The following is a 14,509-nucleotide window of genomic DNA, read 5'->3' as shown; positions in this document are numbered from 1 at the left end:
GCCGACTGGTTGTAGGAATCAGCTGTGTGGAAAACGTCTGTCTTCTGGGGAGGCGCTAATCCAGCCTTTGCCTGAGGGGATCGGCAAATGGCTGTCGCAGGGTTTGGGCGGGGCGGGACCAACAGGGCGGGTGGAGGGAGCAGTTATGGCCGCTCTCAGTCCTGTTCCCAGAGCTCTGCTTCTCAGAACCCCGGCAGCCGCTGCAAACCTCAGAGAGAAAGCTGCCCTCAGGTTCCAACTGATGCCGGATAATCCCGCTTCTCCCGTTTGTGTCTGGGTCCCTAGAGACTCGCCCGGATCTGGAGCCCAGAGTCTGAGACTCACTCCCGACCGAAAACGACAACCGCGCCCTCAGCCACCAGCCCGCTTTCGCGCGCACCTCGGTACCTTTGTATTTTCCACACTGCGCCTCCTCTGAGCCTCGGTTTGCTGTTCTCTTTCCTTCTAGTTGTAGAATTTCCACTCAGCCAGCCTTCCTGTGGTTCTGGATGATGTCCGCTCCGTCTTTTAGTTGTATTTTTGAAGTGGTTGTTCGAGGCAGCAAACTCTGGTGTTTACCTATGTCGCCATCTTGGTTTCCCCATCTTTCTCTCTTTGATTGTCTTTTCTTTTTGATAAGACACAGCAAATTCCTAGGATAATGCTGTTTTATGCACCTTACTTTGGGGAAGAAAGTCACAAAGAATGTAATTTATTGGAAAGTATAAATCATGCACTATTTAGTATTTATTTTGATGTCAAAAAATATGATTCACGTGGCACCAAAAGGGAAGATAATAAGAAAAAGATGATCATCTCTATTGGCCCTCAAGCTATCACTGAAGCTCCTCATTTCTTCCTGGTATTTCACAAATCTTCAGGCTATTTAGTATTATTAAAGATTCCTTTTTAAATGTTAGCACCCAAACCAGGCCAGTGTGACTCAATGGTTGAGTATCGACCTATCAACCAAGAGGTCACGGTTCCATTCCCGGTCAGGGCAAATGCCCAAGTTTCAGGCTCAGTCCTCAGTAAGGAACATGCAGGAGGCAGCCAATCAATGATTCTCTCTCATCATTGAAGTTTCTATCTCTCTCTCCCTCTTCCTTCCTCTCTGAAATCAATAAAAATATTTTAAAAAATAAAATGTTAGCACCAAAATATTCTTATATAGGTCTTATATAGCTCTTTTGCTTAGACAGGCAGTACATTCAATAAGAAATGTCTAATAACTTCTAATTTGCTATTTGCTTAATAGGCGAAATCAGTGTTTTGTATCCTTCAGGAAGAATGTGGAAGTTAGCCTAGTAAATATATTTTATCTATGGCCTGGAGCTAAAGTTATAGAAAGTTTTAATTTCTACACACTTTGGTGGCCGTGTTTAATATGTGATATTCATTGATTAATTTTTACTGTGGAAAAATTGCATCTGTATTTTAGATAGTATACAAATCATATTATTTATATGCCCATATACATATTAATCAATCACTAGTATTTTGTCTACATGAATAAGCTTCCTTAACATAGATTTTTGCTAAACTAATTGCAACCACATTTTTAAAGCAAGATATGACATGATCTTTAGTTGAAACAACACTTCCTTTTTTTTTTTTAAATATATTTTATTGATTTTTTACAGAGAGGAAAGGAGAGAGATAGAGAGTTAGAAACATCAATGAGAGAGAAACATCGATCAGCTGCCTCCTGCACACCCCCCACTGGGGATGTGCCCGCAACCCAGGTACATGCCCTTGACCGGAATCGAACCTGGGACCCTTCAGTCCGCAGGCCGACGCTCTATCCACTGAGCCAAACCGGTTTCGGCAAAACAACACTTCCTTAAATGTGGAATGTATTCCTGTTGTATAAGGAAATGGAGAGGGATTTACATTTTTGCACTAGCAGTGCTTATCCATACTTCATTAATAATGCTAAAGAATCATTAGAAGAAGCGTTGCTTGGGAGTACAGAGAATGGCTACTTACTTATTCTCCCTTACTGGGTATTGCTTTGGGAAGTTAGAGATCACCCTCAGTCTCATTTCACACGTGGCAACCTTTTTCTTTTCATTCGCCAGATCTCAGTTTTCCATTCGTCTGAAAACTCGCTCCTCCCATGGGATGATTTTCTATGTCTCAGATCAGGAAGAAAATGACTTCATGACTCTATTCTTAGCCCACGGCCGCTTGGTTTTCATGTTTAACGTTGGCCACAAGAAACTGAAGATTAGGAGCCAAGAGAAATACAATGATGGATTGTGGCATGATGTAAGTTGAAGGCAGAGAATATTATTCTCAGCAAATATTCACCACTGGCAAATGGACTGGCACTAATGCCCCACTATTGGTTTCTCTAGAAGCTTCTATTTTAAACTTGTTTTCATACGCTCAGAGTTCAATTTCAAAAACTTGTATTAATTTCTTATAAAAATCCTGAAGCACACTCTTTTAAAAGAGATACAGTCTGAGTATAATTTTTTGACCAATCAATTTTAATGCAATTATTTTAACCAAAGAATCAATGGCCAACATAAACTGAAGTTTGGTGCCTAAGGATTTTTCACTTGTGTTTTTCCTACTGCCTTAATATTCTAGATTTTCAACAACAATTGCTGAATGTCTTTCCTGGACTAAGCTGTGGAAGATACAAAGTAAGGAGTGTATCTGTTAGGAAGATAGGACATACCAGGGAGAACTACCTGAGTACTGAAGCAAGTCAGTGTGTATATAATGGAAAGAGTAAGCAATGTAAGCTGCCTTAAAGCAAATTACAATAGATTAAGGAGACAGCAAGTAGGCTGGCCAGCTGGAAGAGCTTGATAGAGAACTCTGCCAAATATATGCTACATTCAGAAGTTAAGCCTCAAAGCAATAGACAAACTCCTGACCTTCGGAGAAGGACCCTTTTTCCAAAGGATTTCTGCAGATTTCCCACAGTATTGAAATAGTAAAGTTGGGAGGGGAGGCAACATGGTCTTTCCCCTCATCCAGGGATGTGCTGGAGATGTGCTATTTACCTTCTCTCCACCCAGGTGATATTTATTCGGGAAAAGAGCAGCGGCCGGCTGGTAATTGAAAAGAGCAGCGGCCGGCTGGTAATTGATGGTCTTCGAGTCTTAGAAGAGAGTCTCCCTCCTACGAGAGCTGCCTGGAAAATCAAAGGTCCCATGTATTTGGGAGGTGTCGCTCCTGGGAGAGCTGTGAAAAATGTCCAGGTAAGCCCGGTTGTGACTAGGGAGAGTCGTTGACCTTTAGAGCTGGAAGATCATTTACTCCAGCCCTCCTTCTGTGATTAGGAAACTGGCCAGAGTGAAACGGTAGTCTGGCTGGAGATGAGTGAGTGTTGTCCACCCTCTGGCATTACACAGTCAGAAGTGATCTTTTAATTCTAGGTAGAGGTGAGATGAAAAAAGTTTCAGAGGTATAAATTATCAGGAAAATTTACGTTTTCAGAAGATTCTTATTTATCCTGCAAGTACCCATACCTTTAGGTTAAAAAAAAAAAAGGAAGTCATTTGATTATGTATTATTGAGTGAAAAAAACCTTTCAGGCAATTATGTAAACCATGATCCCATTTTTGTTTCTTAACACACACACACACACACACACACACACACACACACACAGTTTGTAAATGTGCAAGGAAATATGGTTACCCTGAGAGAAGTGAGGGCATAGTATGAAATATGTTATTTTTATAATTTAAAAGTTTAAAATATTATACTTTTAAAAAACAATTTTATAATAAAGGGACTGCATTAAAGGACTAAATTTTCATATATAAATATAGATTTGATTTTAACACAGTTAATACATTTCTAAGATTCATTACATATGGGATAACACGAAAAGGGAGGAGGGGTTTGTGTTTAATTAAATATTAGGCAAGTAGTCCCATTTTATGACCACCTCTTTAAAAGATTTCAAAAGCAGTTATCATGTCCTGCGGTATGATAAATATTCAACCACAAAGACAGCCAATGGAGCCAGAAATTTGAGCTTTCTGATGTTTATTTAGCCATAGTAAATTTAACAAGAACGTTGCTAGCCCTAATCAGTGTTAGATGATCTTGGACACAGCTATCATTCTTGAAGAAAAACAAACTAGGATATTTCTAATATTTACTTGGAAAATCACCACTACAATTTATTTGGTCATGGTATACGTAAACATTTTCATACTTAATTACAGGAGGCTGACATTATCAAGGAAAATTCCAGCTTGAAAGAACTAGTTAAAAAGCAACTACCTGGAAAACTATTTATCATTCAGATAGCTAAGATAAATCAGGAATTACTTGGTTTCTCTCGAGACTCAAATTCCTTCACTTTTATTCCCTTTGGGGCATCTGTGAGTGTTGAGAAAATGGATTTTAAGAAATGTCTTCTTCCCTTAGATAAACTCAGTCTACAGTTTCAGTGGCTGTCTCAGCAATCTCCAGCTCAATGGGGCCTCCATCACCTCTGCTTCTCAGACATTTAGCGTGACTCCTTGTTTTGAAGGTCCAATGGAAACGGGAACATACTTTTCAACAGAAGGAGGATACGCAGTTCTAGGTAACAATGACTTATGCTGAAAACATGAATCATGAAATACTTCTTTCTTAGGACTGGATAACAGGGATATTGGGGCCCATTAGTTAGAACTTCAGAATGCCAAACTCACTCAGCCCTAGAAAACAGCCTCTTTTCACAAGGACCACTTCCTCCCTTCCTACTACTCCAAACCAGAAACCCAGGCCCATCCCTGATTGCTTTCCCTGACCAGAGCTTCTCCACAGCTTCTAAACCTCTGGATGTAGACCATCTTGGCTCCTTTAGAATTGTCTATGCTGCTCTGTGGTCTGATCCATGTCAGCTCTTGACCACCTGGCTCTCTAGGTCTTCCTCTCCTCTCTCATAGCATGACCCATTGTCCCTACTAAAGGAAGTTCCACTTCCTCCCCTTGCACTATAACAGCAGCAGACAGTGCTAACCTTCAGAAATTTTATTTCTGAACTAGAGGCCCGGTGCATGAAATTTTTGCACGGGTAGGGTCCCTAGGCCTGGCCAGTGATCAGAGCTGATCTGTAGGGCGACCAGCAGGGCAATCGGGGGCCACCACTGGCACCTGCCTTGGCTGGCCTGGGGCCTGCAGGCTGGGGGCAGCTCCTGCATTGAGCATCTGCCCCCTAGTGGTCAGTGCACATCATAGCAACCAGTCATTCCACCGGTCGATTTGCATATTAGGCTTTTATTATATAGGATTTGTATTCTCCTTGGCTATTACATTCTCTCTCATTCAACAGTTTTTATTGTATGCTTCCAATCTGACAGCCCCTCTGCCAGGTGAAGGAACATAAAAGTTCTAAAAATAAATAGAAGCTTAACTGACTACACACAATCACCATCCAGTACATTCCAACAAACATTCCTTAGCACAACCATTAGGTGTGAGCACCAGGGTAGGTGTTGGGAAAGAGGATAGGAAAAAGGTATAAAATGTTCCACATATTTCCTGCTCTCAAGGCCCTTAGGTACTTTGTGCTCCTCCTGAATAAAGACATTCCAATGCAGCCAAGTAGACCTTAAACCACCACAATGTCCAATAGAGTAACTAGAGGGAATATTTCCTCTCTTTGTCTATCTCATGATATTAGTTTCTTTTCCTTTTTCCCTACTAAAGCACCTACACTCACATTTCTCAGCCCTTCATTAAATTTCAGTGATAAGAACTCAGAAACATAGACAGCTTAAAATACATAGCAACTAGCACAATTTATGTTCCCCATAAACATTAACTATTAATAGCAGGAAAAATTAAAAAGTGATTTATAAGGAGACACATTGAGTGAACATTACTAAGATGCCCCAGTTTGCAATGGGTCTCTTGGAGTGAGCATGGCTATTCTCAAGAAGAATTCATTTTCTTTCATCGCTGCAATAGCAGCTCCTACCTGCATTTGCTGATCTCACTTCTTCTTTCCTATAAAATGCTCAGCAGCACTGGTGGAAGCTATCTTTATTTGTTTGAAAATTGTTTTATAAGACAGATCTCATCAAGTCAGCTTTATCGTTCAAAGAATTCAAAATAAAGTCTGACTTCCATATTTGCACACTAGAGCCCTTCCACCATGCCTCCTCCTCCCCCACAGTGGTTCTCAACCTTCCTAATGCCGCAACCCTTTAATACAGTTCCTCATGTTGTGGTGACCCCCAACCATAAAATTATTTTCGTTGCTACTTCATAACTGTAATTTTGCTACTGTTATGAATCATAATGTAAATATCTGATATTCAGGATGTATCTTCATTGTTCGCGACCCACAGGTTGAGAACCATTGCCTTAAGAGGACAATCCAGCCACACTGGCCTCACAGTGCTCTCCAAACACTCCAGCCTCTGGACCTATTGTACCCTTTCCTCCTTTCTCACTTTGGACATAGTAAATGGTCCTCCTCCCCTGAGCTCCCACAGCCATAGCGTATTTTCAACATGCTGTCCCCACCCCATACTCCACAAGAGTGATGTGCTACTATCTCAGTTCCCCACAGAGCTTTCCACAGTGTGTTTGATAAAAAAAATTCCACTTTCTACTTTTCTACTAAAAAGAGGCATCATACTTTCAAATATACATACAAAAATATATTTTTACAAAGCGACACTATAGTTACAAAATTTAGGTTGCTGTTCTTGAGGCCTACTAGTATTTCTCTCCACAGATGAGTCTTTCAACATTGGATTGAAGTTTGAGATTGCCTTTGAAGTCCGTCCCAGAAGCAGTTCCGGAACCCTTGTCCACGGCCACAGTGTCAACGGGGAGTACCTAAATGTTCACATGAAAAATGGTCAGGTAGTGTGTTGAAAATTGTGTTAACGGGCTGTCTCCTGTGACCTTGGCTTCTAGATCTAAAGAAGATATATTTTACAGAAGGATTTCATCAATCTTTCCTAACTGGGAGGGGAAAGAAACAGGGAAGCTATAACATGAAATTCAGATGCAGGCAATATTGAGATTCAAATTTAGGTATATGCTGGGAATTGATTTGATTAGAAGAAAGAGCCATGAAAATGTGACATAGGTTTTAAAAAAAAATCAACAATAACCACATAATTAAAGGGTTTTAACAAAATAATTGGACCTTTCTTTTTACAACAAACAGAAGCAGCAAACATACCCAACTATCAAAACCTACAGACATTAAATCAACTATCTAGAATCTATGTATACATATATTATGTTCAAAGCTAGAAATTTTAAAAATTGTTATAAATACAACTTTCATTCTAAAATATTACTAATGAACTTCCATGAGATTATTCAAATATAAGAAAAAGCAACATATTTTATTGGTGTCCCTAACTTGATATAACTGATTTTGAGTTCTGATACCTTCTATTAAACCATATAATAATAATAAAATGAATCCTTCTATGGTGCTTCCTATGTGCGAAGCACTATTCTAAATGCTCCATATGGACTAGCTCATTTAATCCCCAGTAGTTCTGTGAGGTGGGTATTATTATCTTCCTTGTTTTACAAATGAGAAAACTGGCAGAGTAAGTGGGAGCATGGGGACATGAACCCAGGCAGTCTGGCTCCAAAGGCCATGCTCTTCCCCAATGCCACAGGTGCTTTGTCTAACACCTTTAAAAAGTAAAGGACTTCATTCTGTTACCTTATTCTTTCTCTTCCTCATCTCTCCTGTCCTTATTTTGTTCTCTCTTCTCAGAGCATTCAGTTTAAACTACTTCATAGCCTATTGCAGAGTGACCCCTTGTGTTCAAATTGCAAAGCATGTATAGATGTTTGTTAACCAATGCTTCCCTCTGAGTTAAGAAATTTCGTTTTATCACGATGAAGAGAAATTAATTAATATATATAATGTAACCTGGTCTTTTGCAGGTCATAGTGAAAGTCAACAATGGCATTAGAGACTTTTCCACCTCAGTAACTCCCAAGCAGAGTCTCTGTGATGGCAGATGGCACAGAATTACAGGTGAGGAGAGCTGTGTCCTGGGTTTCCTTATACAGTGAGTCCACACACCCACCTGCGGGATGCTGCTGGCAGAACTTAGACTATAACCCATATGATGGGATAGATGATCAATGAGAGTCTAGAAGTAGCTGAGAAGAGAGTCAAATGTTATTGTATTAAAATGTATATTGAATCCACATGTTATTTGAAAATGCTGCCAATATAGTCTTAGGGAGTTATTTAAATAATGCATAACTTATGGGGGAAAATGTGGCAGTATCTTAAGTATGCTTAAATATCTATATGAAAAGAGTATCAAAGGAAAATGTCACAATGATTGCTTGGTTAGACATTGATGTTTTCAATGATATAAAAGTAAGTGTGGGATTTATTCTGAATAAAACTTATTGCTGTTGTGATAAATAAGTTTATGTGAAAATGAATCACGTCAGTGCCATCTTTGACCAGTCTTTGCCTTGTATGCCTTGTATTTTAGTTATTAGAGATTCAAATGTGGTTCAGTTGGATGTAGACTCTGAAGTGAACCATGTGGTTGGACCCCTGAATCCAACACCAGTTGATCACAGGGAGCCTGTGTTTGTTGGAGGTGTTCCAGGTAAGAATTGATTAAAAAGGACAAGTTCCAAATCTGAAAAACAGTAAGTTCTCATCATTACCATTATAGTTTTGAGAATTGAGCCAAGTGTTTTCACAATTCATCTAATAACTCTAAGGATTTTATATACAATGTCCTTTCATGGGAAAAAGTATACTGACACCTGTGACTCCTCATACAAGGATTATAACGCAGTAACACTGAAAAAACTATACCCCAACACTCTAACCAGTAGATATTACTCTCCCTCTGCCATATTTGTTTATCTTTTTCTTTTCCCTTTACAAAGCCTCCTCACAGACACACAGTGAAACACTATCCCTAGCACAAAGAAAACTCATTTTCTAATACTGCTCTAGGATCTGAGAACCTTGGACTTAAAGTTCGCTGATAATTGCTTCCATTACTTAGTAGGAAAGAAGAGAATACAGTGTTCTCCCTGTCCAGGATGAAGCTCAATTTTCACAAAAAGTCGCAGACCTGGAGTTCTGTTGTTCCTATGTAGTGGCATGTCCTAAGGGAGGTTCCCAGTTGCAATTCTGTAAACATCATCAGTAACATCGCTGCTGTCACCTTCCAAGAATGGTGTGTAATCCAGGATGGTGAGAGGAGGACACATATGAACAGCCCACATTTGTTTTAAACCTCAGAAGCAGGCACCATGACCTATTTTTTCCAGCTGTTTTAGTGTTCTTTTTTTAATTTTATCTGTTTTAATACTCTGTTTAAAGTATTCAGATATTCCTTTTTTCCCCCATTGACCCCTCCACTTCGAACCTGCCCCCCCCACCTTCGCTACACTATTGTCTGTGTCCATGGGTTACACATATGTGCATATAAATTCTTTGGTTAATCTCTCCCCACTCCTCAAGTCCCCCACCTTTCCTTCTGAGATTAATCAGTCTGTCCCATCCTTCTATGTCTCTGGATCCAGTTTGTTCATCAGTTTATTTTGTTCATTCGATTCCACATATGAGTGAGAGCATGTGATACTTGTCTTTCTCTGACTGGTAACCCATGAGGCAGCATGGAGGGACCATGACCTTTCATTAAATGTTTTTGTTTTCACACATTTCAATAACTTGGAAAACCCAAATACTATACAGCTGGAGAGAAGGATATAAGAAAAAAAGATAACAAAACTTTTATATCTGGAATTTGGTTAGGACATTAAGGAAAAACAACATGAGTTTCCCCAGCCTCCTAAGTAAATTATTTTAGACTGGCCCATACAAAGGCAGATAATGTTTTAAGTAAGAGAGTGAGAAAGCACAGATAAAATTGTGCATCTGACTTTGGGTATTCCCAACATTATTACTAAACTCTCCTCTGCTTTGCAAAATGTAAAATTTTCAAACACCAACATTGATAATGGCAGTAACTTGCTGATGAAATACTTGGGACACCCATAAAGCAACCCTTCCTCTCCTTTATTGTCCCTAGCCCTTCCTATTGCCATTCCCAAGTCCTCTCCTCCTGCTCTTGCTTTCCATTCTGAAAGGGAATCTTGGCAAAGGCCATCACAGTACTTCATGCACTTACCAAGTGGATGTGTCACATCATTTCTTATATTTCTTCACATTGCTTTATTTCTAGATATGGCAATATCATTTAAAATATTTTAAATTCCCCAAGGGCCTACAGGATCAAGTTGAGCATAGCACACAAGGCCCTTGATCATCTGGCCCCTCCTTAACCCTGCCTCTGGGGTCTTCCCATGCCTCCCGGGACTTGCAGTTCCCTGAATGTGCAATGATGCTCTATTTGCTCCAGGCCTTTGCCCAGGTGCACAGGGACTCAGTTTCTGGAAAATGTTCTTCTTCTTTTCCTTCCCTAGTACCTTTTCAAGAAATAACTTCTTCCATTCCTCCCCCAATGTAACTCCTTTCTGACCTTTAGGACTCAGCTCAGATTCTACTTGCATAGACATGCCCCCTTTCTCTCTAGAACGTGCTATGCATACAGCTGTTACAGCATTTACCACAGAATGTTGTTGAAATAAATAGTATATTCCTTGCTGCCAGGGAACATGACTTCATTCAACACACAACAAAGATTTATTAAGAGTCTATAAAACCCCATGCTAGGTTCTGGGAGACAGACAAAACAAGGATGGCCCTGCCTCATATAAGTTATATTTGTTCTTTACTTTGCACCGAAAGTATTTACTATATCACACAAACAAATATTTGTCTCTGATTTTTGTTAGTTTTAGATTCTGATCTCAGCATCACATACCACCATCATATCTCACTACAACAGTTGGTAAGCTCCACAGACTGGATGGGCAAGATGCACCTGAAGACAAATTCAGCCTGCCTGAGACATAATGAATAGTGAATTATATTTAATTTTTATTGATTTTTGAGAGAGAAACAGAGAGAGAGAGAGCCATCAATTTGTGGTTCCACTTGTTTATGCATTCATTGGTTAATTCTTATATGTGCCCTGACCAGGGATCAAACCTGCAACCTTGGCATATCGGGACGATGCTCTAGCCAACTGAGCTACTTGGCCATGGAGAAGAGCAAATTTCAGATAATGAGCCAGCACACAGGAACTAGCATGCGAGGGGGTGCCTAACCACCAGCCCAAAGCTTTTAATTCCTTCTAGGGATCATGCCAGCAAACCTAGAACAAAAGCAATTTTGTTTGTAAGAACAAACAAAAATTATAGTTTAAGCTGATATCATTCATTACATCATTTTAAGCTGTTCAAGATTAATTCCACCAAGATCACATCAGAAACTGGAGCATGAAACAGAATAACTAAAAGAAATTAGGCATAAACTAACACCCCCATATGAAATTAATTCTCTTAGAATCCCAACCAGTTCTTCTACACCATGTGGAACCCTGGTGACATTATTTCTATTAATAAAAAGTTAATTCATTAAAATTCAATGAAGTACACACCAAAATAAGTCAACTTTACTGTATGATAATTTAAAAGTCAACATTAGAAGTAAAAAAATTTTTGTTATTATAGTCCACAAGTGCGCGCGCACACACATACACACACACACACACACATACACACAGAGATCTGACCTTACATTCCTTTAGTGAAAATCCTGAATTATCCTGTATATAGCCAGGCTTTCAGCCTGAGTAATGTGCACTCTTAAAATCATATGTTGATTTTATTAATCAATTACCTTAGAGTTCTGGAGCACTTTATTATTGTCATTACCTATAGTAAGTCGTGTCGTGAATTATGCATACCATAAATTTCTGTATGAATTATTTCCTCTAGATGACGTCCCCCATGAGCTAAAAAGTGGTAAGCTTGGACAGAATCAAAATCTGTGTTCTAAAACTAGTCTCCAAAATGGGCAGAAGACTTACAGTCTTTCATGTTTGCTCATTTTATTCTGATAATGTACACTGAGCAGGCATAAAGAATATATATATAGTCATACTAATCTAGAGAAAGGGGAAATTGATCTTTCAGGCCCCTTCCAAATCTAAAACTTTATAATTATCATGCTAGATATGAAATGCTATTTCCATTATTTATTTTTAGTACAAAGCTTCTGTGTATCCTTAATCTACATTGCATAGAAAACTTATTCTAGCAGCTTGATGTTTAATTTGCTGTGTTGTTTTATGTTCCTTCCTGACTTATTTCTAAGTATTTTGCATCTTTTGTCTGCTCCTGCTCACATAGCTTTTTGTACATAATAATAAGCTTTGGCTTAATGGATTTTAATTTTATAATATTTCTAAGCTCTTTAAATTGCTTTAAATTATATTGCTTCTATCATCCCAACACATTTAATTGCGTCTGTGCAATTAATAAGCATAAGGCTTCTTCTAGATCTCTAATTAAGATAAGAAAGTTCTCCTGGCATACCGCACGGCCCCTTTGCCCACACAAAGACTGGGCTGGTTATCACTACCCTATTTATAGTTCTTAAACCCTGAGCTCAGAAAAATTAAAACTTGGTTTATTCGAATTCATTATTTTCTCATTATGTTTTATGAGCTTGGCAAAAGTGTGGAGGCTTAAGGGTGAACAATAATGATACCAATTAAATAGAAACATTAACCAAGTCCAAAAATAGTATGGAAACTAAAATTTCTTCCCCCTTCTCAGCAAAACACACAAAATAAGTGGGGCTCGGGTAAAATTAACTCCAAAAAGTACAGGTAGATCCTGAAAATTCACTGCTGAGGCTTTGCATGTAACTGGCAAATTTCTGTTTTGGAAGATGGCTGAAACATACTTAGAAATTTATTGTGAAAAACATGGCAAAACTTTATAATTACCACATGTTCATATTACTTCAAAAGCAGATTATGTCCCTAAGAATATTAGTAAGTAACTGTATCTCATTTTTGACATGTAAATCATCCTGATGTGAGCAGTTTTTACCATGAAATACTATCTGGGCTTGGAATGCCTCAATTGCCATCTTTGGTTGCTTTCTTTCTTCAGAGTCTCTACTGACACCACACTTGGCCCCCAGCAGACCCTTCACAGGCTGCATCCGTCACTTTGTGATTGATGGGCGCCCAGTGAGCTTCAGTAAAGCAGCCCTGGTCAGCGGCGCCGTGAGCATCAACTCCTGTCCAGCAGCCTGACACAGCAGAGCAAAGATGCCCAAGTACAAAGTTCTTCAGAGCACTGAGAGGGCCACCAAGCCAGCCGGAGGACCAGCAGCCCTTCCTCCTGCGGGAGCTTTCAGCCACGACTTAAAGGGATCATCAGGGACTGGATGTTTATTTCTCATTTGGATTCTTACTTTGGATCTAAAATGTCTGCAATCAAAGAAGTGTTAAACTTACTTGTATTGTATTACTGCCTGCTGGTGAAATTACTGTTCCTGTTTCTAATAAAATAGAAGAGACACATTTTTAAAGTGTGGCTAGATTCTCAGATTCATCTTTCTTTTGAGGAAGATAATGTTCAATCTATACCAAAATATCTTTGGTATGCTCTTCGTTATCCTAGAAAGATTTACTGATTTATATAACATCTAAAAACAGATGACAGATTTGCTTTTAGCACTTCTGATTTGTCTATCAATATAACAAGAACTAGAGGCCCGGTGCACAAAAATTTGTGCACTCAGGGGGTCCCTCAGCCCGGCCTATGCCCTCTTGCAGTGTGGGACCCCTCGGAGGATGTCCACCCCAGTGGGGACCCTACCCCATGGAGGTTTGGCTAGCCTGGGTGAAGGGCTGATGGCTATTTTCAGGCTGGCCATACCCCCTTTAGGGTGGGGGGTTCCCACTGGGGTGTCTGGCCAGTCTGGGTGAGGGGCTGAGGGCCGTTTTCAGGCTGGCCAAGCACCCTGGCGAAGTAAGCTCCCAGCCTCTCCTTTTTTTCTTTTCTTTTTTTTTTTATTCTGGGATTTATTTACCTTCTATAATTGAAACTTTGTTACCTTTAGTGTAGGCCTACGGAAAGCTTGGCTTCCTCTGTCGCCAGGGGCAACCCACTCTTGCTTGCTCCAGCTCCGTGGCCATGGCTGGCTGAAAGCAGGTATCTGGGGTTTATTTACCTTCTATAATTGAAACTTTGTTGCTTTCAGTGGAGCTCAGAGCTGGACCGCGGCAGGCCAGGAACCTTGGCTTCCTCCATCACTGGAGCAAGCAAGCCTCCTGCTCACTCCAGCTCCGTAGCTGCCGGCCGTCATCTTGGTTGGGTTAATTTGCATATAGTCGCTCTGATTGGCTGGTGGGTGTGGCTTAAGGCATAGTGAAAGTATGGTCAATTTGCATGCTTTTCTTTTATTAGTATAAGATGTTTTAGGTTTATAGCAGTTATCAAGCTTTAATAAAGTAAATTTCTAACAAATTATTAGAAACATTAAATTATACTTTAATTTTTCTAGATAAGAAAAAAGGAATTAAACAAACTACTTTTTTTCCTTATGTCTTTAAAATAAAATTGTACATAAGGGGAGGCTCCTGTGGGATATTATTAGGGTGTTCTATAGGAA

General features: G+C 39.6%; 1 protein-coding gene across 1 annotated transcript in view; it reads left to right on the top strand.

The window, feature by feature from the left end:
* Nucleotides 1–13,426, top strand: part of LAMA4 (laminin subunit alpha 4) — a 132,040-nt gene extending 118,614 nt beyond the window's left edge. The window contains exons 26-33 of the mRNA XM_023750092.1: nt 1,238–1,286; nt 2,002–2,250; nt 3,015–3,197; nt 4,381–4,540; nt 6,686–6,816; nt 7,870–7,963; nt 8,439–8,558; nt 13,000–13,426. Of these exons, the coding sequence (XP_023605860.1) occupies nt 1,238–1,286; nt 2,002–2,250; nt 3,015–3,197; nt 4,381–4,540; nt 6,686–6,816; nt 7,870–7,963; nt 8,439–8,558; nt 13,000–13,145 (1,132 nt within the window). The 3' untranslated portion in view covers nt 13,146–13,426. The remainder of the gene's footprint in view (nt 1–1,237; nt 1,287–2,001; nt 2,251–3,014; nt 3,198–4,380; nt 4,541–6,685; nt 6,817–7,869; nt 7,964–8,438; nt 8,559–12,999) is intronic.
* Nucleotides 13,427–14,509: the final 1,083 nt, after the last annotated feature.

Source organism: Myotis lucifugus, unplaced genomic scaffold (assembly GCF_000147115.1).
Source record: "Myotis lucifugus unplaced genomic scaffold, Myoluc2.0 scaffold_11, whole genome shotgun sequence".
NCBI classification, from domain to species: Eukaryota; Metazoa; Chordata; class Mammalia; order Chiroptera; family Vespertilionidae; genus Myotis; species Myotis lucifugus.
This window is presented reverse-complemented; position numbering and strand designations above follow the sequence as displayed.